The 26,062-nt window shown below is 38.5% G+C and overlaps 1 protein-coding gene across 1 annotated transcript in view; it reads left to right on the top strand.

Moving 5' to 3' along the window:
• Window positions 1-23,538, top strand: part of pygo (pygopus) — a 214,287-nt gene extending 190,749 nt beyond the window's left edge. The window contains exons 6-7 of the mRNA XM_067138006.2: window positions 17,829-17,974; window positions 22,717-23,538. Coding sequence (XP_066994107.1) covers window positions 17,829-17,974; window positions 22,717-22,837 — 267 coding nt within the window. The 3' untranslated portion in view covers window positions 22,838-23,538. The remainder of the gene's footprint in view (window positions 1-17,828; window positions 17,975-22,716) is intronic.
• The last annotated feature ends 2,524 nt before the right edge of the window (window positions 23,539-26,062 follow it).

Raw genomic sequence — 26,062 nt, 5'->3', positions numbered from 1 at the left:
GGCACTTAATTTCTTTTTATAATCATAAAAAATCACTGCTCGAAAATCGCGACGTGACAGATCCATCTTGCACCATGTCTGACTCAGCACTGTCTGTGCTTTCTTCCCTCGCTGTGGAGGAACTACCGCTAGGAAGGGTTGCGCGCGCATGTTCCAAGGTCGAAAAACATCGCTCTTTCAAATGAAAATAATCCCACTGTCCTTAGAATTGTGGTTTTCGCGCTGTTAAAAACTTTCGGCATAACCTTCGTAGTAGACCTAATATCTACCTACCAGAGCTTTAAAGTAAAGTAATAATAGATTTCAGGACAGAAGTTTTAAGTTTAAAAAACAGGCGCTGCATTAATTGTAGAATGTTTGAAATAAATAGATCATCATATTTTGGAAGATTTTATTTTAATGTTTTCATGTTATGGGTTACTGTAGTCATGTCCCAGTTTTTGAACCATGGGCAATGGCTGAGGGGCTTAGTAAGTCATCCTGAGAGTCATGATACCAGTTGTTACGGAATGAGCGTGGGCATCTGGGTCATATTCTGAGTTATGGCCCTCCTTGTGCTCGGGCAGCTAGTACTATACAATCCACCATGGTCCCTAACCGATTATAGAGGAGAGATTCACTAGAATTATGTGTCAGTAGGGTAGCATCCTGCTTCACAAAATTTTTACAGAGCGTGCTCAGAACGTTCTAAGCAAGTCTCGGACCTATGGGAGTAACGGAGTTCCACTTCCATTTGACAGGCGAGAGTCTCGTTAGAAACAACTTGGCGAACTAAATGGAATTCGATGGGGAGCTATTAATATCAGTGGGGCCTATGGAAGAAAGAAAGCAGAACACACTTGTGTTTTCTGTGATGCAATACAACGGATCTTTTAAAAAGTTCACTGTGTTTTCCAGAAACATGACTGATTAGAACAAATCTGTCTTCACTGTTCTTTAAGTATTTCCTCCAGCCAACCAATATTGCACTAAATATGGTTGGACCTACACTCGCAACTTATTTTGTCCAAGTTTGGATCCATGTACATTTTTAACAGTTTCCATCGTAGTTGTTGAATATATTTTTAATATATTGAAGCTATGCACATTTTAACATAAACTCCCATTGCATTTGTTAACTGAATTTGATCTCGGATTTTAAGTATCACTGGTTCTGTTGTATGTCTTTCTTCTTTATTATTTTGCTGATGATGACCTCGAAGATAGGTCGAAACATGTCCATTGTATTTTAAAGAACTATGTAACTTTTAAGCAGACCATTTTAATTAACAGCAGAAGTGTATTGAATAGGTGGACCAAATATATTGAATTCTTTCAGAATTTCACTTTAGATATTTTGAAGTCAATACGGAACCGGAATGAAGTTTATTACTTGTAAGAATTGGTTGAGTCAGCAAGCAAAGAGGATGCATCTGGATATGTTAGGAGTTAAGGGGTAAGGGGAGATAGTGAAAAAGAGAGAGAGGAGATTGAAAAATGAAAATCCACAGCCTGTTTCTTGTCATTCGACTGGGTCAGCAATGGAATGAATGAAGCCCCCATCTAGCGGCGAAGATAGGAATTGTGCAGGTTGCCGAAGCCTGTCGCACTCCTCTGGGGCAATGATTAATGAATGACAGATGAAGTGAAATGATATTGGAGAGTGTTGCTGGAATGAATTATGACAGGGAAAACGGGAGTACCGGGAGTAAAACCTGTCCCGCCTCCGCTTTGTCCAGCACAAATCTCACATGGAGTGACCAGAATTTGAACCACAGAACTCAGGGGTGAGAGCATGCTGCCGCCTGAGCCACGGAGGCTCCCTAGAGAGGAGATTATAAAGTATTATTAACAGATGTTAGAAAGGGAAGGACAGAATATGGGGTAGGACTGGTCATCAGGAATACTATTGCACACAACATAGTTTCTGTGAGGCAGATAAATGAGCGAATGATATGGATAGATTTTGCTGCTGGAGGAATTAGGACAGTATTTTGTGATATTGTATTCACCATGTGATGGTGCAGATGAGGATGAAATTGACAAGTTTTACGAAGCACTGAGTGACATCGTAGTTGGGGTCAACACCAAGGATAGGATAGTGCTAATGGGCTATTTCAGTGCGAGAGTTGGAAATCAAACTGAAGGATACGAAAAGGTGATGGGTAATTGTGGGGAGGATGTGGAAGGTATTAGGAATGGGAAGCATTTACTGGACTTCTATGCTAGTATAGGATTCGCAGTTACGAATACGTTCTTCTAGTATAAGGCTGTTCACTGCTACACGTGGGAGGGTAGAGGCATTGGATCCTTAACAGCCTATATTACAGCTGAATTTGAATTCAGGAAATCTGTTATGAATGTGCAGGTATTCCGGAGATTTTTTGATATAGCAGACCCCTATGTGATCTGTAGTGAACTAATTATCTCTGGGCCTAGGATACAGAAGAAAGTGAAATCTCTCTGCAGACGGACAAGGGCAGAAAATCTCCAGGATAAAGAAATACGACAGAAATACATGGATATAATTAGGGGAAAGTTCAAACAGTAGACTGTAAGAAGGTTAGAAGAAAACAAAGAAGAATTCCGATAAGTCATCCAAAGAAAGCTTCAGGTAACAAAGGAAGAAGACCTAGCACAAATGTTAGTTGTAAGTGCACAAGAAGTAGGTGGCTTATGTAAGAATAACAACCAACCAAATAAATTCAGTGACAAAACCAAAGACCTGCTACAGAGGAGAAGAGAAATGAAAATTTGAACTGATCGTGACACTATAGAATACTCTGAGCTATGTAAGACCTTAAGAAGAGAAATAAAAGCTGATGTACAGACTTTCAATGAAGAAACCTTAAGAACGAGTGTAGAGAACAAAAGAAGTTTAAAGGCAACTAAACGTAAGCTCACAATTGGTAAAAAACAGATCATAGCAATTGAAGGAGACATTAGTCGAATTACTGAAGAGGAGGAGATTTTGAATTTTAGTAGTGACTTTTATAGCAGTCTGTATAGTAAAACAAAACTTAAAGTTCCAGATATATTTATTTATTTATTTATTTATTATTTAATTATTAGATGCAGCCTATGGAGGGCCATTTTACACATCATAATAATAATAATAATAATAATAATAATAATAATAATAATAATAATAATAATAATAATAATAATTTTAAATACATATAAGAAATAACAAAGGTATAAACAACAATATTAAGTAAAAACAATAAATTAACAATTTTAACAGTAACAATGTAACAACAATGACAACGGTAATTGGCAAGGGTCGGTTACTGAAATCAGGAAGAAGAAAGGTCGAGGGTTGGAGGGACAGAAGAAAGTGAAAACCCGGGGAGGACTTAGAGGAATCTTCTAATTTTTTGTTTGAAGGATGCGAAAGGTGTGAATATGTCAGTATCGGGTAGTGAGTTACGAAGAGTAGGGAGACGGTGGAAGATAGAGCGTTGTAAAGTTAGGCGCGGATGGGACACTGACGAGTGCGCCGGTTGCGTGTAGGGCGGGGAGGAACGTGTATACGGAAGTACGCCGGAAGAGTATTACATTTGGTGTAACAATTGATTATTTTGTGAAGGTAACATAGATCAGAGAACTGTAAACAGCTTCTCAGGTCAAGTATACCCAGATAGTTCATAATGTCAGATTTAGTTTTGTTCTTAAAGACAGGATTGCGAGTCTTAACAATGAAAGTGAAAAAGTTAAAAATACTATTTAGTTGAGATATGTTTGTGATAGCAGATGAGGACCAAATAGGGGAACAAAAGTCAATAATGGGGAGAACATATGAGACAAAGTATTATTTTAAGGCGTTAATATCATTAATTTCAGTAAACCTGTAAAGAATGCCTAGAGTACGCATGGATATTCCTCTAAGTCCTCCCCGGATTTTATAGAGTGAATGTGAGCAGAGAAGGTTAGTTTACAGTCTATTATAACACCTAGGTCTCTTACCTGAGAAGCCGATTGCAATGTATTTCCCTGGATGGTATATGCAGTGTTAATTCTTTGCTTTAATAATGAAAAGGAGATTGTATTGCACTTCTTAACATTGGGAGAAAGATTCCATTTCTTAAACCAGTCACCACACGAATTGAGAACAGTCTGTAATTCATCACAGTCATCAGGCGTAGACACTTCTCTTAGGATTTTCAGGTCATCAGCGTACAAGAGGAGGGAACACTGACTATTTTGGGTGCAATGAATTATGTCATCGATATAGAGAACAAAGAGTAGGGGTCCCAGAATACTGCCCTGAGATACACCTGATAACACAGGTAACTATGTTGAGGCAGATTCAGGGAGTACCACTCTTTGTTTTCTGCTGGAGAGGAAACTTGTTATCAGTGACAAGATGGGACCATGGATATTAAATCTGGTGGCGAGCTTATGAAGAAGAAGTGCATGATCCACTGAGTCAAATGCCTTGGCCAGATCTATATAGATTACATCTAACTGAGATTTATTTTCCATTGCTGTATTGATGTGGTGATTGAGAACAGTGAGGTTAGTGAGGCATGATTTTCTGGGAGTGAATCCGTGTTGTTCTTCAGAGAGGTACAGCTGTGTGAAGAAGAGGAGTCTGCGGTGGATTATTCTTTCAAGGATAGTATTGGAATGATAGATATTGGGCGGTATGATGAGATATCATGTTTGTTGCCAGATTTGAAAATTGGTGTGATATCAGCTTGTTTCCAGCTGTCGGGGAATGTACCAGTAGCCATACACAGGTTTAAAATTGTAGACAACGGTGCACAGAGAGATACAGAAGTATTTTTGAGGAATATAGGGCTAATATCATTGGGCGGTTTGTTGGGAGACTACTGAGAATATTTTGAACTTCGTTAGGGGTCGTTGATATTTGCGACAGAGAGTAATTGCAAACACTATTGATATGTGGTAGTTCTGTGAGAGGTGCAGGAGGGGTAAAGGTGGAGTGAAAGTACTCATTGAATTTTTGAGACCTTAATTCAGTTGGGACATCATCACTATGTATTTCAAGATTCAGTGGTATCCGGGGTGACTTTCTACGTGATGAAATGAGGGTCCAGAATTTTTTAGGGTTGTTTTTAAGGTTTCCAGTTATAGAAGTGATGTGCTGGTTGTAGTCATTTTTAATATGCGATTTTGAAATTTTCCTGAGGTATTTAAAAGTATTATACGTGTGTGAATTGGGGATGGACTTCCAGAGGGACCACGCACGGGTTTTGTTCTTTAGTAGCAATTAAGTTTCGGCACTCAGCCAGGGGGGGATATTTGTGTGTTCTGGGTTTGGAGAAAGGTACACGCTGTTTAATGGTAGTAAATATTAAATCCTCAAACAGGGAAACCGCACTGTTGACGTCACGATCAGCTGATAACCAGCACCAAGGGAGGGATGACAAGTCCTGGTTGACGACTAGCCAGTCCACTTTACTCCATAGAGGAAATGTTTGCCTCGCAGCGGGTGGGAAGTCTTTATGTTGATAAGCAGGTAGGCTGAGGGTAGCTTCAATTGAGTCATGGTCAGCGCTAAAATGTTTCTGCCAACAGATACACTAACACTAGTTACTGTAGAGAAAAGGATGTCCAATGTTGCCAGATTTCTGGTGGGTTTTAAGCAGAACTGATGTAGATGAAGAGTGTTTATGAAATTAGACAAAATAAATGAGTCCACAGGGTCGGTTACTGTTCCAGTGATTGTAGATTGCCAGGATATGTGCGAATTGAAATCACCGATTAGCACAATATCGTTGGATTTATTCAGAGCCAAAACCGTTGAATTAAAGCAATTTTCTAACGCTGTGATATCACCGGAGGGTGGGCGGTAGAAGCAGCCAACTAACAAGTTTTTAGTTCCGGAGATCGTAATTTCAACCCAGGTTATCTCACATTCAGTTTCTAGGTCGGGCCTGTGACGGGCTTTAAGTTTATTACTTACTGCAATCATTTCACCTCCCCCACGCTTACCGGTACCTCTGTTTCTACGGAACACTGAAAAGTTAGACGAGAATGGAAGTTCACTGTCCGAGACAAAATCAGGTAACCAAGTTTCCGTGAAGCATAATACATCAAACTCGCTAAATTCAGGTTCACTGAGTACACAGGCAGTTAGTTTGTTTTTCAGGCTCTGGGTATTCTGATAATAAACATTAAGCAGACCTGGATTTAAATGAATGTCGCTGGAAAGAAGTAGGAAGATAACAAACGCAACACGTGAGGAAGCATGGCAACCTTTCGTCCTTTCACTGGAAGAGACAGGGGCATGGCGAAGCACAGGGAGATCGTAGACGGACAAAGCAGAGGAAATATAATGCCGTTCAGTGAAGCACCATTGCAGTACGGAAACACACGACACTTCACTTGCTTCAGGGATGGTTGTACGGAAGTCAGATATGCTATAGACACCATGAAGAAAGGAACTGTTGCTGGTGATGATCTCTCTGTTGATATTTTGAAGCTTACAGTTGATGAAACAGTAAACCACTTGGCTAAAATCTTCACTTCTTGTTTACACAATGCTTCCATCTCAGCATCATGGAATAAAGCAAAAATAGTATTATTACATAAAAAAGGAAGTATTCACAATATTCAAAACTATCGCCCTATAAGCTTGCTCTCTGTTTTGTACAAACTTTTTATGAAGATCTTATTACACAGAATCAGCTCTACCCTTGACTCAGCCCAGCCAATTGAATAAGCAGGATTCCTCAGCAGCTTTAGCACAATGGACCACATTCTGGCTCTGCGTGAAGTGATTAGCAGAGCAAATGAATACCAGATGCCTCTCTGCATTGCCTTTGTTGATTTTGAAAAGGCATTTGATACAATCAGCCATTCAGCTATCTTACAAGCCTTAGATGAGCAGGGAGTTGAAGTGGCTTATATCAGAGTTCTTAATAACATCTACAAGACCTCTTCAGCCTTTTCTTAGAGGTGAAGCTTCCACGGTGTGAAGAATTATTTAGTTTAATTTCCAGGTTGAATCGTGTTGTAGTTGTCTGTACATCACGTACATTTTGCTGACGTTTTGAATACATTGCAGTATTCTTTGTCAAGGCGACTGAAATACTCCTACTCGATCCGAGGTAATCAGTCTCCCAGGCAGCAATTTACACTACTAGAGTGGCCCTGACCTTGGCCTTCTATATCTTAGCCTTTCTGGCTGACGTAAGGCCTGGCTGTCCCGTGAGCATACTGGCAGGTATGTGTCACAGCCAGGTAGTGGGGGCTTGCCCGCGCTGTTATGTAATGGGGTTTCGGCCCATGTGTTTATGTTGTGGTCTGTATGTCTTAAACTATGAATGATAGGCATCCAAGAATTACTGATTTTATATCCTTCTTTTAAATTTATGTTGTTCGGATGTTTCTTGATTTCGATAGCCTCGCTGATTTTCCTTTCCAGATTCCGAGGGATAGCTGCTAGGATCTTGGTCTTATCAAATTATATTCCGTGCCTTGTTTTGTAGAAATGCTTGGCTACCACTAAAATATCTGTGTTTTGGTTCTTGGTGTGACGGATACGTTCTTTTAGGCAGGTGGAGATCAGACGTTTTGTTTCACCAACATAACAAGCTCCGCAGCTACATTCAATGTGATATACTCCAGGAGCCTGTAATTCTATTGTGTCTTTTACTGGTGGTAGATAACGGGCTAGCTCCAGTGAGGTTCATAGATGGTTTTTATGTCGTATTTGTCCAGTATCTTGCCGATCCTGTCTGTTGTATTTTTAATGTATGGCAGTATCGCTGTTTTCGGGCGGGTCAGATCTGCTTTCCCGTTGTTTTCTCCTACGGCGGCCTATCCCTGTTCTCTTCTGTTTTTTTAAAGACTCGTCGGGTGTTATTGAGCGAGTAGCCATTTTTCCTGAGGGTTCTCGTGAGGTGTTCTTTCTCTTCCTCGAGGTGCTCTGCGTCTGATATCACTATGGCCCTGTTCACCAGTGTACGCTGGAACTAGCCACTGCCAAAGAAAACAAGAAATTCAACTGCCTCCTAAAAAAACAGAAACCGAAACCACCTCCTCCACTGCAGAAGAATGTAATGGTTAACCTTACAGACAAGCCACTCAGTGAACCTACTACTTCAGTCTTGAAAAAAGGACTAAACTACGCAGTAGCTCCGAATAGTATACCGGTGGAAGAAATAATTCGCAAAATTGAAATTGCAATCCGACACCTTCCTACCAAATCTGCAGAGGAGATCAAACAGGATATATCATGTCTACTGAGAACCGCAAAGCCGCCGCCATCCAGTTTGACCAAAGAAGAAATTCATGCCCTAAAAACACTACGTCAAGATACGGAAAAAATTATCCTACCCGCAGATAAAGGCAACTCTATGGTGATAATGACACGCACCGACTACATTCAGAAAATAAAACAATTACTCACTGATTCTACATACAGAAAAATAAGAAACCCTACCAACCGCATTAAGAACAAACTCCACATACTAGTAAAAAATTCCACTATCCCAGCCGAAATACAGAAGAAGCTGATATTCTCGGACCCGATACCTCCTAAATTGTATGGCCTTCCTAAAATCCATAAAGAAGGCATACCTCTGCGACCTATCGTGAGCGCTATAGGATCTCCGACGCACGATATCGCCTATTACCTAGCCAGACTACTTCAGCCACATACAGGACACACTGAAACCTACGTGAAGGACTCCTGACATTTCATCCAGCTCCTTAAGGACCAATCAATTGAAAGTACGGACTTATTAGTAAGTTTTGACGTCACGTCACTTTTCACCAAGGTGCCGCTAACAGAAGTATTTCTGCTATTAGACCAGAAACTTGCAGAAGATCTGTCAACACTAGCTAAAGAATGCCTTAATGCTACTTATTTCTATTCTAAGTTCCCATGGAGGGAATTAGATATTTTTCCACCAATAGAGCATGTCAAAAATCAGATGTAAGGCTTTTTTCAGGCGTTTTGCTCTATCAACCACCGTTTCATCTTAGGTCTGACACTAGACGCAGGCAATAATTCCATTGTGGAGATTTATCTCCTGTATGCAGTTATCAGACTGTGCCTCTTATAATGGGCTTCTGATAAGTTCACCTGCATACACCCCAGCGTCAATGGGTAGGATCTGACACATCCCACTCTGATGAGTCTAGTGTCAGACATAAGATAAAACGGTGGTTGATGGAGCAAAATACCTGAAAAAAGCCTTACATCTGACTTATTTTTATTTCAACGGGGAGTTCTATGAACAGACAGAAGGGGCCGGCGATGGGGTCGCCGCTCTCTCCAATAACAGCAAACATGTATATAGAACACTTCGAACAGAAAGCCTTAGCCACATCTACCCTGAAACCGAAATGTTTTCTCCATTTTGTGGACAACACATTCGTCTGGCCTCATGGGAGCAATAACCTACAGCTATTTCTCAACCATCTCATCTCTATTCACGCAAATATTCAGTTCACCATGGAAATCGAAGTAGACGGAGAACTACCGTTCCTGGATGTCCTAGTAAAGCGCATTTCCAATGGGACTCTGAATCACGCAGTATACGGGAAACCCACACACAGACAGGTACCTACACGCCTCGTCTCATCATCACCCATCACAAAAGCAGGCTGTCCTAACATCACTGGTGAACAGGGCCATAGCGATATCAGACGCAGAGCACCTCGAGGAAGAGAAAAAACATCTCACAAGAACCCTCAGGAAAAATGGCTACTCGCTCAATAACACCCGACGAGTCTTTAAAAAAACAGAAGAGAACAGGGATAGGCCGCCGTAGGAGAAAACAACGGGAAAGCAGATCTGACCCGCCCGAAAACAGTGATACTGCCATACATTAAAAATACAACAGACAAGATCGGCAAGATACTGGACAAATACGACATAAAAACCATCTATAAACCTCACTGGAAGCTAGCCCGTTTATCTACCACCAGTAAAGGACACAATAGAATTATAGGCTCCTGGAGTATATCACATTGAATGTAGCTGCGGAGCTTGTTATGTTGGTGAAACAAAACGTCTGATCTCCACCCGCCTAAAAGAACGTATCCATCACACCAAGAACTAAAACACAGATATTTCAGTGGTAGCCAAGCATTCCTACAAAACAAGGCATGGAATATAATTTGATAAGACCAAGATCCTAGCAGCTATCCCTTGGAATCTGGAAAGGAAAATCCACGAGGCTATCGAAATCAAGAAACATCCGAACAACATAAATTTAGAAGAAGGATATAAAATCAGTAATTCTTGGATGCCTATCATTCATAGTTTAAGACATACAGACCACAACATAAACACATGGGCCGAAACCCCATTACATAACAGCGCGGGCAAGCCCCCACTACCTGGCTGTGACACATACCTGCCAGTATGCTCACGAGACAGCCAGGGCTTACGTCAGCCAGAAAGGCTAGGATATAGAAGGCCAAGGTCAGAGCCACTCTAGTAGTGTAAATTGCTGCCTGGGAGACTGATTACCTCGGATCGAGTAGGGGTATTTCAGTCGCCTTGACAAAGAATACTGCAATGTATTCGAAACGTCGGCAAAATGTACGTGATGTGCAGACAACTACAACACGGTTCAACCCGGAAATTAAACTAAATAACTCTTCAGTCTTTGTTAATGTCGTTGAAGCAACTTCAGAATTCTCTATCGGAAGAGGTGTTAAACAAGGTGATCCAATCTCTCCAAAGTTATTCTCAGCTGTTTTGAAGATGGCAATGTCGAAGTTAAATTGGGAAGGAAAGGGTATAAGGATCAATGGCAGAAGGCTTAACAACTTGAGATTTGCTGATGACATTGCATTACTGGCAAACGACAATGACGAATTCCAGACATTAATTACTGATCTCGCCATAGAATATGAGTCAGTCGACTTGAAGGTGAACCTTTCCAAAACAAAAGTCATGTCCAACAAGTGGGTCACAGCAGGAATTGTGAACATCAACAACATACCGTTCGAGAAGGTCAATGAATATATCTATCTGGGCTAGTTGATGAATATCAAAGGTGATATAAGATCAGAAATTTTTCGACGCATTAAACTAGGATGGCAGGCGTATGGAAGAAACTCAAGTGTCTTCAGATCAAATATGCCAGTAAATCTGAAGAAAATAGTTTATGATCAGTGCATTCTACCTGTGCTGACTTATGGCTGTGAGACCTGGACACTGAACGAATTTTTGAAAGGGAAACTTAGGGCAGTGCAGAGAGGCTTGGAGAGCAAGTTAATGACATTCTTGAGAGAATAGCCACCTTAAAATGGCAATGGGCTGAACATATTGCTCGAAGGGAAGATGACAGATGGACGAAGTTAGTGTTAGAATAGAGTCCAAGAGATCATCAAAGGCCTAGAGGAAGACCGCCAGACAGATGGGACAAGGACATCAAGAGAATAGCTCGTACTACCTGGCAGAGAACTGCTCGAGACCATTCTACCTTGAGAGTTCTACTAAAGACTTACCTGAGTTCACAACTTAAAGAGGCCTCATCATGTAATGATAGAATTGGCTGATGATGATGATGATGATGATGACATGGATATGATTAGAAGTTTCGAACAGTGGACAGTAAGCAGGTTCAGGATATAGAAAGAGAATGGCTGGCATACAGGGATGCTGTAGTAGAAACAGTAAGGGAATGCCTAGGAACGACTGTGTGAAGGAGAAAAGCGAACATCTTGGTGGAATGATGAAGTGAGAGCAGCTTGTAAACGTAAAAAGAGGGCTCATCAGAAATGGCTCCAAACAAGGGTAGGTCAAGCAGCAGGGAAACCTTTCTAGACAGTAATAAAGAATCTTAAGAAGAGAGGGAAAAAGGAAATGAACAGTGTTTTGCGTTGGTGAAATTACAATTCAGGAAGTGGAAAGGATGGTAAATTATGGTAAATAAACTTCGTTGTCATAAAGCAGCAGGAATAGATGAAATCAGACTTGAAATGGTGAAGTATAGTGGGAAGGCAGGGATGAAATGGCTTCATAGAGTAGTTAGCATGGAATGTTGGTAAGGTACCTTCAGATTGGACCGCAGCACTAATTGCACCTATCTGTAAGCAAGGGAACAGGAAGGATTGCAACAACTATTGAGGTATCTCATTGATCAGTATACCAGGCAAAGTATTCACTGGCATCTTGGAAGGGTTGAGAGAAAGTTGGACCATGGAGGGGCTGTCAGGATCAGATTTTCAGTATGCGCCAGGTTATTGAGAAATGTTGCTAGAGGAATAGTTGTGTTTATGCTTCATAGATCTAGAGAAAGCATATGACATGGTACCGAGGGAAAAGATGTTCGCTGTACTGGGGGATGATGGAATTAAGGGTAGATTATTGAAAGCAATCAAAGGCATTTATGTTGACAATTGCGCTGCAGTGAGAATGGATGGTAGAATGAGTTCTTGGTGCAGGGTACTTACAGGAGTTAGATAGGGTTGTCATCTTTCACCTCTGCTGTCTGTAGTTTTATTGGATCATCTGCTGAAAGGTATAAAGTGGCAGGGAGGGATTCAATTAAGTGGAAATGTAGTAAGCAGTCTGGCGTACGCTGACGACTTGGTCTTGATGGCAGATTGTGCCAAAAGCCTGCAGCCTAATATCTTGGAACTTGAAAATAGGTGCAATGAGTATGGTATGAAAATTAGCTTCTCAAAGACTAAATTGATGTCAGTAAGTAAGAAATTCAACAGAACTGAATGTCAGATTGGTGTTACAAAGCTGGAACAGTTAGATAATTTTAAGTATTTAGGTTGTGTGTTCTCCCAGGATGGTAATATAGTGAGATTAAATCAAGGTGTAGTAAAATTAATGCAGTGAGCTCACTGTTGCAATCAACAGTGTTCTGTAAGAAGGAAGTCAGCTCCTGGGTGAAACTATTTTTACATCGGTCTGTTTTCAGCGAAAGCTGGGTGGACTCAGGTTATCTTATTCATAAGTCATATGTAACAGACATGAAAGTAGCGAGAATGATTGCTGGTACAAACAGGTGGGAACAATGGCAGGAGGGTGCTCAGAATAAGGATATAAAGGCTAAGTTAGAAATGAACTCGATGGATGAAGCTGTACGCATAAACTGGCTTCGGTGGTGGGGTCATGTGAGACGAATGGAGGAGGATAGTTTACCTAGGAGAAAAATGGACTCTGTTTTGGAGGGTAAGAAGAGTAGAGTGAGACCGAGACGACGATGGTTAGACTCGGTTTCTAACAATTTAAAGATAGGATTTATAGGACAAAATGAGGCCACAGCACTGGTTGCAAATAGAGGCTTGCAGACTGAACACTGAAAGGCATAACGGTCTATAATGATAGCGTATGTATGTATTAAACAAGGGATAAAAATATACACTGTTAAGCAAAGAATGACATGTTTCGTTCTTAAGAGTAATTAGATTCTGTCAAGTCACTCTCAGATATTTAGAAATTGCTTATGTTTATCTCTGTTTAATATTTAGGAACTTATCTTAATAATGTCCTGATTTGTGTCCACTCCACCATTAACTGCAAGGTGTTTGGATAACCGTTGCTCTGTCATTGGCGTGAGTCCATTGTAGTCCATTGACCTGCTTTCACCACGTCACGTTCCTTCACCTGCCACGTCATGCCCCTCTCCTTGACACGTTATTATTTTTATTCATGTTGTTGTTGTTATTATTATTATTTCTCGTATTTCAGTTCTTTATGTAAACTATGCAAGGGTTCTTAATGTGCTTCTTAATGATCATGTAATTTATGTTTACGTGAATGGCTTTCGTATTTTTTTATTACCATCAATTTATTCATGTTATTGATTTTTTGGGAACATTCTAATGAGCTTTTTTTTAACAGGTTAGTTAGTTTTTCTTTAATTTTCGTTTTATAATTTAGGCTTATGTTTATATGAACGGCTTTCATGGAACTACACTTGTAGTTTATTATTATTAAGGGATAGTTTAACAGGCTTTTTAACGGATTGTTTAGTTTTCCTTTAATTTTCCGTTGTGTAATTTACGTTTACGTGAACTGATTTCGTGGAACTATATCCATAGATTTTAATTATTTCTTTTAGGAGAGTCCTTGTGAGATTTAAAATTTTATTTAAAGATCATCTCAAGTGGCGAGGATGGTGTGCAAGTTTTGGAGAACTTACTACTACATACTGCTACTTCTACTACAAAATTTACACACTGTCCTCGCCACTTGAGAGTATCTTTAAGTAGATTATCATATATCACTAAAATTTAAAATCTCACAAGGACTCTCCTGAAAAGAAATTAATAACTATGGATATAGTTCCACGGAAGCAATTTACATTAACATACATTACATAACAGAAAATTATAGGAAACTAAAAAATCTGTTAAAAATGTTGTTAGACTATCTCTTAATAATAATAAAAACTACGAATATAGTTCTACAAAAGCCATTCATATAAACATAGCCTAAATTACAAAATGCAAATTAAAGTAAAACTAAGCAACCTGTTAAAAAAACTTCATTAGACTATCTATATATATAAAATAAGAGTTTTGTCTGTACATTGCTCAGAATTTGAAAATAATGATATTTCTGTATCGGTCATGTCCATAGTAACAAGAAAATGCACTTTTTACTTTTCCGTAATTTCTGTGTGTGTGTCTGTATGTATGTATGTATGTATGTATGTATGTATGTATGTATGTATGTATGTATGTATGTATGTATGTACACGCATCACGAGAAAATGGTTGAAGAGAATTTAATGAAAATCGGTATGTGAAGTCAGGGGATGAGCCTCTACAATCTAGGCTATAAATCATTTTACTCATGCTGAGTGAAATGGTAGTTTAGGGGAAGGCCTAAAATTGAATTCTCAACTATATTTTAAAGAAAATGGGTATGCAAAGTTGGGGAAAAAGTTGCTACAATCTAGACTATCAATAACTGTATTCACGCTGAGAAAAATGGTAGTTTAGGGGCAGGCCTAAAATATAATTCTCAAATATTGTTGTTATTAGTAGTCCTATCTTGATGAAAATCGGTATGCAAAGTCAGGAAATAAGTCGCTATAGTCTAGGTTGTAAATTATTTTATTCACATTGAGTGAAATGGTAGTTTAGGGGAAGGCCTAAAATGTAATTCTCAAATATTTCTTATTAGAGGTGTATTCGATGAATGCTACATAACTACGGTTATATAGTATTAAATTTCCTATTATTCAATGTCTTATACATTATTACCGTACTGGCTATGATCACAAAGATATTCATGATTTTGGATTTTTGTTACTAAGTCCATATCAGCGCCGAGTAACCAGAAAATGGGTAAACAGTATTTAATGAAAATCGGAATGTAAAGTCGGAGAATAAGAAACTACAGTTTATGGTATAAAATATTTTACAATTCACAGAGTCGAAAGAAAACTAAATGTGAAGGCCTACAATATAGAAAGATCATAACATTGATCAACAATAACATTACATTGACCATTGTTTGTCATGATGTGCTTTGTGTCATCTGTTGCCCCTCATCTACAGTAGATACTGCTGCGTACAGAGTATTTTTTGATTTACGTCGCACCGACATAGATAGGTTTTATGGCGACGATGGGGTAGGAAAGGGCTAGGGAGTGCCTTAGGCCTTAATTAAGGTACAGGCCCAGCATTTGACTGGTGTGAAAGTGGTAAACCACGGAATACCATCATCAGCGCTGCCGACAATAGGGTTCGAATCTACTATCGGATGCAAGCTCACAGCTGTGCACCGCTAACCACACGGTCAACTCGCCCAGTCGTACAGAGTGTAACAGCCTGCCTGAATATTGATGGGAAGTAGCTGGGGAGTTAGATAACTTTCTTCGTTAGCATGCCATTCCCCTGGTTTATAAATTTTCTGATACTATTGGTACGTAACACACTGGATCATCATAGCATTCGGGCTATTCAATCCCTATTCTGAGGCACTGATTGGAATGAACAGTGTGCATATTTAGCGGAATAATGGCAGATGAGTGTTCATGGCAATCTGCGGCCTGGTCATCCCAGCTCTGGAACTTTGGACTATTAGATTGGCACCGCAATCTAACCGCAGCACTGTTCGTTAAAAGTGATAAAATGTGCGGCTTTCCATTTGATCGAGTATTTTATATGATAGCATTGCTTTTAATCGCTACATTCATACTTACGTTTTTGTAATGACCTATGTCGATTTCAGGTTAAGAAAAACACAAAGTCAGTCTTTCTGAGAATCCCGTAGCGAAGCACGGGTACATCAGCTAGTTTCAAATAAATCAATAAAATGAATAAATTGATTGCATAAAAAAATGTATGAAAGCCATTCACGTAAACGTAAATTACCTGATCATTAAGACGCTCATTAAGAACCTTTGCATAGTTTACTTAAAGAATTGAAATATGAGAAATAAGAACAACATGAATAAAAGGAATAAACAACGTGTCGGTGATATGTTAAGTAGAGGGGAAAGACGTGGGAGGGAATGGGACGTGACGTAGCGAAAGTAGGTTCAGGGACTACAGCTTGGACCGACGCCAATGATAGAGCAACGGTTATCCAAACACCTCACAGTTAATGTTGGAGTGGAGACAAGGCTAGACATTATGAAGATAAGTTCCTAAATATTAAACAGAGATAAACATAAATATTATTTCTAAATATTTGAGTGTGATTTGATAGAATCTGATGATGTCCTTTTAAGAACAAAACATGTCATTCTTTGTTTAATAGTGTGTATTTTTATCCCTTTTTTAATAATGTAGGATTTTTGACAGGTATGTTGTAGTATAATATTTATATTTAACCTGTATGTTCAACAGACTGAAGAGATTTTATGTTACATTTAACTGAGTCGACACTGCAAAGTACAGCTTCCTTCTTAAAAAAAAAAAAAAAAACATCCTGTTGTGGTTAGTAGTGTAGTGTAGTTATTTGTGTGTGAAGAGGAGTGTGTTGGGGCAAACATAAACAGCCAGCCCTCAAGTCAGAGGAATTAGCAAGTGCATGTAAAATCCTCACCCAACCAGGAATCAAATCTGGGTCCTTCTGAACTAATGCTGACCATTCAGCCAAAGAGCCAGACAAGATATTACCTTAGGTTATCACTAGAAATATTTTCACTGACAACAGTTTTTTTTTTTCTAATGAAATTCTGTTAAAATTTTCACATTTGCAACTCCAACATTAATCACAGTATTTATATTACTTTGCTGTATTTAATTTTGTCTATCATTTTTAGTAACACAAAACTTAGTATCATAGTTCTATTTTCCAGAGAATAGCTAGTATATGATGTATCTACTACTGGAGTTCTTTAACATGCAAAATGCAAACGAAACAGGATTATTACATTGATCACTCTCAGATCACACTGACTTCATTGGGATTGAACTCCCTAGTCTGGGAACAGAAGGACAATGACTAGACTATTTGTCTCATTGAGGTTAGCTTTAAGTTAATTATACTTGCATTATATTTTGTTGTTACAATTCTTTCACATATTCCCTTCTCTGATTATCTCTTTGAAATTTGTCTCTGTTTTTCCAGGCCCATCACTTTCATCTTTCCCGTCCGACTAGGCTTGGTCAACTCTCGTTCCCTTCCGACCCTGACGGTATTAGGTTCGCAAGGCCTACAGTGTCTTTCATTTTCACACCCTTCGTGGCATTTTCCTTTCTCTTGGCAATACGTCCATTCTTTGAAGGTTTGGGTCTTTTCTGTTCAATCCTCTGATTGGTGTTAAAAGAGGATGGTTACCTATTTGTACTTTCCCTTAAAAACAGTGGTCACATTCCATCACTCTCTCTCTCTTCATGCTTTTATTTTTGTTCAGTTATTGTCAACTCATATGTCAGACTACTGAATATGTAATAATGACTTTTGAGACATAATTTGTTTGAATTTGTTACAGGTTTATCCTCCAGATCAACCAATGGTATTCAACCCACAGAACCCAAATGCTCCTCCTATCTATCCATGTGGTACCTGCCATAAAGAAGTCCATGACAATGATCAGGCAATTCTGTGCGAGTCTGGCTGCAATTTCTGGTTCCATCGGTGAGTATACGAGTATCTTACTGTTTATAAGATAGTTATATTATTATTTGTCTTTCATTATTGAACATTTTCTCCTGACCTATTTTTCCCCTGTATTGTTTTGAAAATCTCCAATAATGTTTCCTGCATAACTATCATAATTATTGTTGTGGCTTGCAAGAGGTTATCCATTTAATTTTATCAGAAGCAATTATCATATTGTGATCAGATCCTATCTCAGCTCCTCTGTAAGCTCTGATATCAGTTATGGAGCTTCTATGCCTGTTATCAATAGTACATTAGTACTAACATTGGCTATACAGAGCCCTCAATGCCATATGGAAGGATGAAAGAATAGCTGAAGATTGGCAACAAGGAAGCATTGTACCACTGTTCAAAAAAGGAAATAGGAAGAAATGTGAAAATTATAGAGATATAACCCTATTATCACATGGGATAAAAATAATGGAGAAAGTCATAGACAAAAGACTGAGGGATATAATAGAAACACAGTTAGAGGAAGAACAATATGGCTTTAGACCAAATAGATCAACAATGCCCTTTTTTTGCTTGTTTTGACTGAAATCTTGTAGGAAGGACAATTGAGCATTTTAAGATTTTTAGTAATCCTGGGCTCTCTGACTAGTACTATTTTGTTGTACTTCTGCTAGATAGCATCTGATACTCAAAACTGTTGACTTATTTATAGTAACTTATAAAGACTTTGTACAGAGGTATATTTCGATGACTGTTGCTCTGAAGAACAAACCACAGAACTGATTTAACATCAGTAATACTGTGTAATAACTTCCTGTAGCAAAATGAGGAGCATCATAGTCAAATTTCTTAACGTTATGTTACAGTAAGTGATAATGTGAAAGTATCATCCTCTTGACATTATTTTAAGATATGATTTTGGTTGGAAGTGAGGCGCATATTTTTATGTTCAGTTTGGTTTTATTCATAATTTATTATAAGTTTAAAAAAATTAAAACCATAATCTAATGCGTACAACCTTTTAGTTTATAATGTGTTACGAGAATGACTTACTGGTATTGCCACTCAGAAATCAGAGTGCAATTATGGGTATCAATAATGTGCAAATTATTTATTTAGGACTAGCGATAGGGAACTGAAATCAGATGTAAAAACATTACAAGTGTTGAAAATGGGAAAATTAGAACAGTTTAATTACCCAAGTAGATACTAAATTTGTGGTGCAGAGTTGTTTGCTTCACCATATTGGAAATATAGTCCTATACTGTAAGTAAAATCAGGAACAAAGAATAGGATAAACACAATGGCACTGGTTGATATCAGAACAAGCAAGAGAAAGAGGAGACAAGGGCGAACATGAAGATACCAAAAAAAAAAAAAACCCAGATGATCTCCATGTCTTCACATACTGTTGTCTTCAAATAGATAAGGTTCTGTCCTCATCTCTCCCAGTTTTAATACATCTGCTTCTTTTCTCAGTCCCTGCTGAGCTTGCTTCTGCTTACCAGCTGCATCAGGAGGGCGGGCATCATCTCATTTAGGGCCTATCTTGACTGAACTTCAGTCTTGATATGGTAAATGCAGGATAAGAAGAAGCTGGATAAACACAAGAAAAGAGAAAAGACAAAGAATAAAAATGAATACGGGATACAGGTGCTAAAATGCTAAGAATGCTTGGAGACACATAAAAGAGAGAAGGAACTCAACGGGTCAATATAAGTTATGGAAAGGAACAAATAAGAGACGAAGTATATACAAGGGTTATTTCTTTATTAGTGGCAACACTGTTGTATGATATGGATATAGATCCCCTTAGGGAAGCTGAATTATTTGTGCCGAATGAGTAAATTTATAATACCAGTATAATTGGTCTGTTATTGGACATTCTAAATTTTCAGGCTAACTCATTCCTATTGCCAGCATTTCGCCCCAGTTTGCCTCCATGGTATGTACTAGCCGTGCTACTTGGTAGGTGCGCTAGTTAGCAACTGATGAGCCCAAAGTAGCACACTGGGGCGAAACTCTGACAACAGGACGGAGTTACACAAGTATGAAGGACGCGTTCTCCACCTAATCAATACTTTATTTTACATAGTGTCAATATTATTTACATGAATAAGTAAATAATTTAAATATGTAAATAATTTATGTAAATAATATTGACACTATGTAAAATAAAGTATTGATTAGGTGGAGAACTCATCCTTCATACTTGTGTGCTTGAACTATCAATACGGACTATGAAGCTAATAGATTATAGTAGGATGGAGTTAGCCTGAAAATTTATAACGTCCGATAACAGGCCTATTACAGTACCTGGCCACTTTATTAGACTCAACATAAAAAATCTTCATTTTTCTAACAAAATGTTATATTAACAGACATTTAATGGAATATTACACATCACTAATGGATAGCATTACAGTATGTTTAATTTACGATGTCATACGCAGTTTTAAGACTGCAATTCCAATATTTAGTCAGTCCACCCTTAGCTTTTATGACTGCTTGCACCCTGTGAGGCATACTTGCAATGCAAGATGAAGCTACTGCTGACAACTTTTCATTATGTTTCCAATGAAATGTGATCTTTTCAAGTAGTTGAAGCTTGGTAGTGATACAATCTTTACCATTTTCAGACATTGCCACACATTCTCAATCGGGATCAAATCGGGTGAATTACGGGGCCAGTCCAAAAGAGGAATTTCTTTCTCTTTCAGAAAAGCTTTAATAGATTTTGCTGTGTGGCATGGAGCCCCATCTTGCATGAAAATCTTGTTTTCAGCTTCACTAAACCAGTCCTTCAATTGCGGGATCAGTCTATTTTCAAGTATTTGTACTGATCCTGACGCATTATACCCTCCACAATCTGAAGACGTCCCATTCCCTTTCCACTTATCACTGACCAAATCATGATATTGGTAGGATGTTTTACTGTTTGCTGGGCGCAAATCTTCTCATACTTTTCACTAGACAATATTCTTACAAACCGGGATTTCTCGCTGACAACTCAAAAGTTGATTCATCACTGAAGCAAACCTAGAAATTAAGATGATGTGTATGAAATTTAAAGTTGTAAATACTCGTTGGAATTTTCCTAGCTAAAACATTATTTGTTAAGGAATTTATATAAGGAACTTACCCTTTTCCAGTCTTCTGCTGTGAAATGTTGGCGTTTTCTTGCCCACTGTAGTCTCCGTTTCATCATTCGTTCAGTGTTTGGCTTTCTTAGCTTTTCGACGACATCGGTACCCCAAGCTGCAAGTACGTCGACGCACTCTTCTCTCGGAAACCTTGATACCACTGTTGTTCAGTTCTTGGGTTACAGTAGCATAAGATGCCCTTCTGTTTCCTTTCACAATTTTGACGAGCAAACCTTCTGCTCTTGGAGTCAGAATTTTCTTCCTACCACATTTCCCTCTTCTGTTCTTCGGGTAATCTCTCCCAGTTTTATTTGTATTGTTTATACGACGTACAGAAGTCTGCGATATTCCTGAATGGGCAGTAATTTCTCGTTGTGTCAGATTTCCATTCTGCAAAAGTCCCTTCACAAACTCAATTTTGCGAGGAAAAAGGTCTTGAGACTTCCCCATAACTCTGTTGTCAAGAATTTGTTTGATTTCCCAAGTAACAAATTTAAAACGACTGCTACCTCATAAAGTTCCTGTTATCAACACAGATTTAGCGTAAATATCTAAAATACAGCAAGACAAACTGTTAAAGTTAATTATCAGTAAACCAACTACATATCTGACACAAAAATCGCGGGAATTATTACCTCATATGTTTATAGCAAGGTAGGTACTAAGTTAATAAAGTAAAAAAAGGCAGGAATTTGTAATGATAATAAGTTCCAAAACTCACATTATTATCAAGAATACCATGTCCTACAATGCAAGTATCAACAATGGGTTTGCTGTCACATAAATCCAAGAAGTAGGGTGTCAAGTGTAAAGAATTGCTAAAAAGGTCCTTGAGTCTAATAATGTGGCCAGGTACTGTATAGTAGTATTATAAATTTACTCGTTTGGGACAAACTGACCTGTTGAGTTCCTTTTCTCTTTTATGTGTCTCCAAGCATTCCTAACATTTTAGCACCTGCATCCCGTATTCATTTTTATTCTTTGTCTTTTCTCTTTTCTTGTGTTTATCCATATCATCTGATAGCCTGGCAAGCTTCATTTTTTGCAAAAGAGACAAAGTCTTTCATAATGCATTGGCACTGCAGGTAGCTTCAAATAGTCTACGCAGTGGTTTCCACGGTATGCACTAGCCATGCATCTTGGTAGGCGTGCCATTTACCAACTGACAAAGCCCAAATTAGCTCACTGGGGTGAAACACTGGTAACAGGAATGAGTTAGCCTGAAAATGTATAATGCCCAATAACGGACCCATTATATTGGTATTAAAACACTGTTGTGAGCACACTAGGAAACAGAACCTATGTTTCTCGCATATACACATTAGGGCAGGGATGGCGGATCTTTTCCAACCAGTGTGCCATTTTAAGTCCGGTTTATTGTTTTGAACTGTCTACTGTGCCACATATTATTTTCCTTTGGACTAGTTACAACCCCCAGATGTCTTGTTAGCAATTAAATAAAAGACATTGAATTAATGTTTGCAAAATCCTCCGATTATTGATTCTAAAATAATTTTTGTACCAAGTGTACCTAACATATTACATAATTTACAGTTATTTTAACAATATATTGATACTGTATATTTAGAGAAGTTTAACATTAATTTTTTTCTTTCTTTCTAGCGTATGCACAGGGTTGACTGAAGCAGCTTACCAGTTGCTCACAGCTGAAGTGTACGCAGAGTGGGTGTGTGACAAGTGTTTATCTTCCAAAAGCATACCGTTAGTGAAATTCAAGCCATAAGACAGAATATATATTGTCGAGTCAAACCTGCCTCGTTTGTTGCTGAGTTGGCATCGAAATGTGTGGATGAGTGTCGGTGTGAGTGTGTGCGTGTGTGTTCACAGATGTGTCAAAACAAAAACTATGCATACTTCCTTCTTGGAATTCTTCTGTTAATACTTAACCTTCTGTACTTCTTGACAGTGTGTTGTTTTTATTTTAGATCTTAGGCAGCTAACCTTGTTGTTTTTTTTCTACTAAGTGACAACACAATCAATTTGGTGACTACTATCTTTATAATATATAATAAATATTGTGTTCATATTACTTATTCATTTACGGAATTGAGACAGTTTTTTGTGACGTCTTTTTGAGATATTATATCGTATTTTGAGATAATTTTTTGTATATACGATACAAATAATAATGTGTGGTCGGGTTTTTTGTCACATAAGTTTCTTTCCCTTGTAAAATAATCTTGTATGAAAGCATAATGTATGATCACTTGGTCACAAAAAGTACTTTTTTTAATATTTCTCTTTTTTAAGTTTTGAAACTCGAGCATATTAAAAATTGTTTATTCTACAAATGATCTTGTAAAAAATCTTCATACTTAAATGAACAACTTTACCTGAGTATGCAAAATACAAAAGAAAAAATGTGCATAGTTTATTTTTTATCATGTGAATAAATATATTAGCAATAAAATTTGTTATACATTATCTAATATGGGTTTGAATATTATTTTCTTAAATAGTACCGTAATCACATTCCCACCTTCTCTATTTTCTGCTCCCAGCACATGTTCAATGGGATTTATGATAAATAATGAATGAAACTTAATCTCCAGTCATGAGCTAACAGAAAAGCAGAAACTGCTATCATGCTTGTTAGGCATGGTTTCTGAAACACCAAGTATGGAATGCTTAGGTTTTTGTGATCAACAGTTTAAGAATTTACGGTGGTATTTTATGGTGCTCAGATACTCCACCCTCATGTTGGTAGATTTATTAGAACATAGAAGAACTCCTGTGGGACTGTATTCTGGCATCTTGGCATCTCCCAAACCCATAAAAGTTATTGGTGAGATGTAAAACCTGTCATGTTATTTTTATTATCTTATGGCTTTAGTCCAAGTCAAACCTTCATTGACCAAATATTAACTGGTGGTGGTAGTTGTTATTGTTTTAAGGGGAAGTGTAACTACGTAAACACCCCCTCCCAAATCTTAATTACTAGTAATGTTTTTGAAGAAATCTTACGTTGCAATAAAGAGTAGCTCAGCATTAATTAATCTCTCAAATGGACTTTTGATAAAGTGCATAGGACTGGTCTGTCACAGTCCCAGTCCAAGGGGTGTCAGTTCAGACTGTAACAAGCTGTCTAGCTGATAACTTCACTGTAAAATTGCCGCGTTTGCCGTCATGCTCTCCCCGTCAACACTCCGGTGTACCCCCTACTTGTTGCTAGCCTAGCTCAACTCCACACATAATTTGATGCCACACCATTCTGGACCCGGCGAGTTGGCTGTGTGGTTAGAGGCATGCGACTGTGAGCTTGCATCCGGGAGATAGTGGGTTTGAATCCTTGAATGTGGTTTTCCGTGGTTTCCCATTTTCACACCAGGCAAATGCTGGGGCTGTACCTTAATTAAGGCCACGGCTGCTTCCTTCCAACTCCTAGGCCTTTCCTATCCCATCGTCGCCATAAGACCTATCTGTGTCGGTGCGACGTAAAGCCACTAGCAAAAAAAAAAAAAAAAAAAAAGAAATAACAACGTTCTGGCCGAGCTTACCTTCTATGATGGCACGTTATTTAGAATTTAAGTAAATGCTAAATAACCAACATATTTAGCACACTTTGCTGGTGTCAGTTTAGAAGACTGCTGTCCTTACTTTCATCGTTCAATTGCTTTTTGGCAATAATAGTCGTGGAGAGGTTTTTTTTTTTTTGCAAGCTGCTTTACTTCGCATCAACACAGATAGGTCTTATGGCAACGATAGGATAGGAAAGGGCTAGGAGTGGGAAGGAAGTGTCCGTGGCCTTAATTAAGGTACAGCACCAGCATTTGCCTGGTGTGAAATGGGAAACCATGGAAAACCATCTTCAGGGCTGCTGACAGTGCGGTTTGTACCCTTTATCTCCCAAATACTGGATACTGGCTGCACTTAAGCAACTACAGCTATCGAGCTCAGTGAGACTGAGAGTTTGATCTCAGCCTAGGTAAGTAGACTTCCTATAATAAGAATGCCCGTACAATGTCAAATTGTTCATCTCAACACATGAAATAACCTTGATATACTCATTAGATATTAGACCAGCAAAATTTTCCCATTCTCTGTGTCATAACCTGTCTACTTACCGTGTTTGCTATGTGAAGCACATTGTTTTGATACAAGAATGTGGTTAATTGATGATATTGATAGACTTATGTAATAGTGGAAAATGCACATTATAAGAACCTGATAGATGTTAGAGCCATTCTGAAAGAAGCCTCTGGTGGAGATCACAGGGCAATGATAGCTAAGTTGAAAGTAGGAGAGGTTAAACAGTTACATCTAAAAAGAAATAACAAAACATAGAAACTGAAAGCAAAGGATGTGCAAGAAAAGTTCTTAAGTGAGAACCCAGAACAGGCAATGTGGAATGTGAATGGAAAAATTATAAAGAAGCGTTAGTTGGATTTGCAAGAATGATATGTAGATCATCATCAGGAAAGGAAATTTTAAAAAAGAGAAGGCATGGAAATGAAAAATATCTAGGACTGAAGACAGGCAGAAATATATGGACGCAAAGAAAATGACAAACAAATTTGTGGAAGAAGGGTTGATCGCTGTTCAGACAGAAACTAACAGATGATGCACAGTGTGGAAATAATGTACTGTGCAGAATTCTAAGAAACAAGAAAAGAAAGAAAGAATATAAATGCTAAAATGGCTTTTTTTTTTTTTTTCCTTGCTAGTTGCTTTACGTCGCACCGACACAGATAGGTCTTATGGCGACGATGGGACAGGGAAGGGCTAGGAGTGGGAAGGAAGCGGCCGTGGCCTTAATTAAGGTACAGCCCCAGCATTTGCCTGGTGTGAAAATGGGAAACCACAGAAAACCATTTTCAGGGCTGCCGACAGTGGGATTCGAACCTACTATCTCCCGAATACTGGATACTGGCCGCACTTAAGCGACTGCAGCTATCGAGCTCGGTGGCATAATATTAACAAAACCAGAAGAAATAAGAAATTGATGGGA

This window comes from Anabrus simplex, chromosome 1, assembly GCF_040414725.1.
Source record: "Anabrus simplex isolate iqAnaSimp1 chromosome 1, ASM4041472v1, whole genome shotgun sequence".
Taxonomy (NCBI): Eukaryota; Metazoa; Arthropoda; class Insecta; order Orthoptera; family Tettigoniidae; genus Anabrus; species Anabrus simplex.
This window is presented reverse-complemented; position numbering and strand designations above follow the sequence as displayed.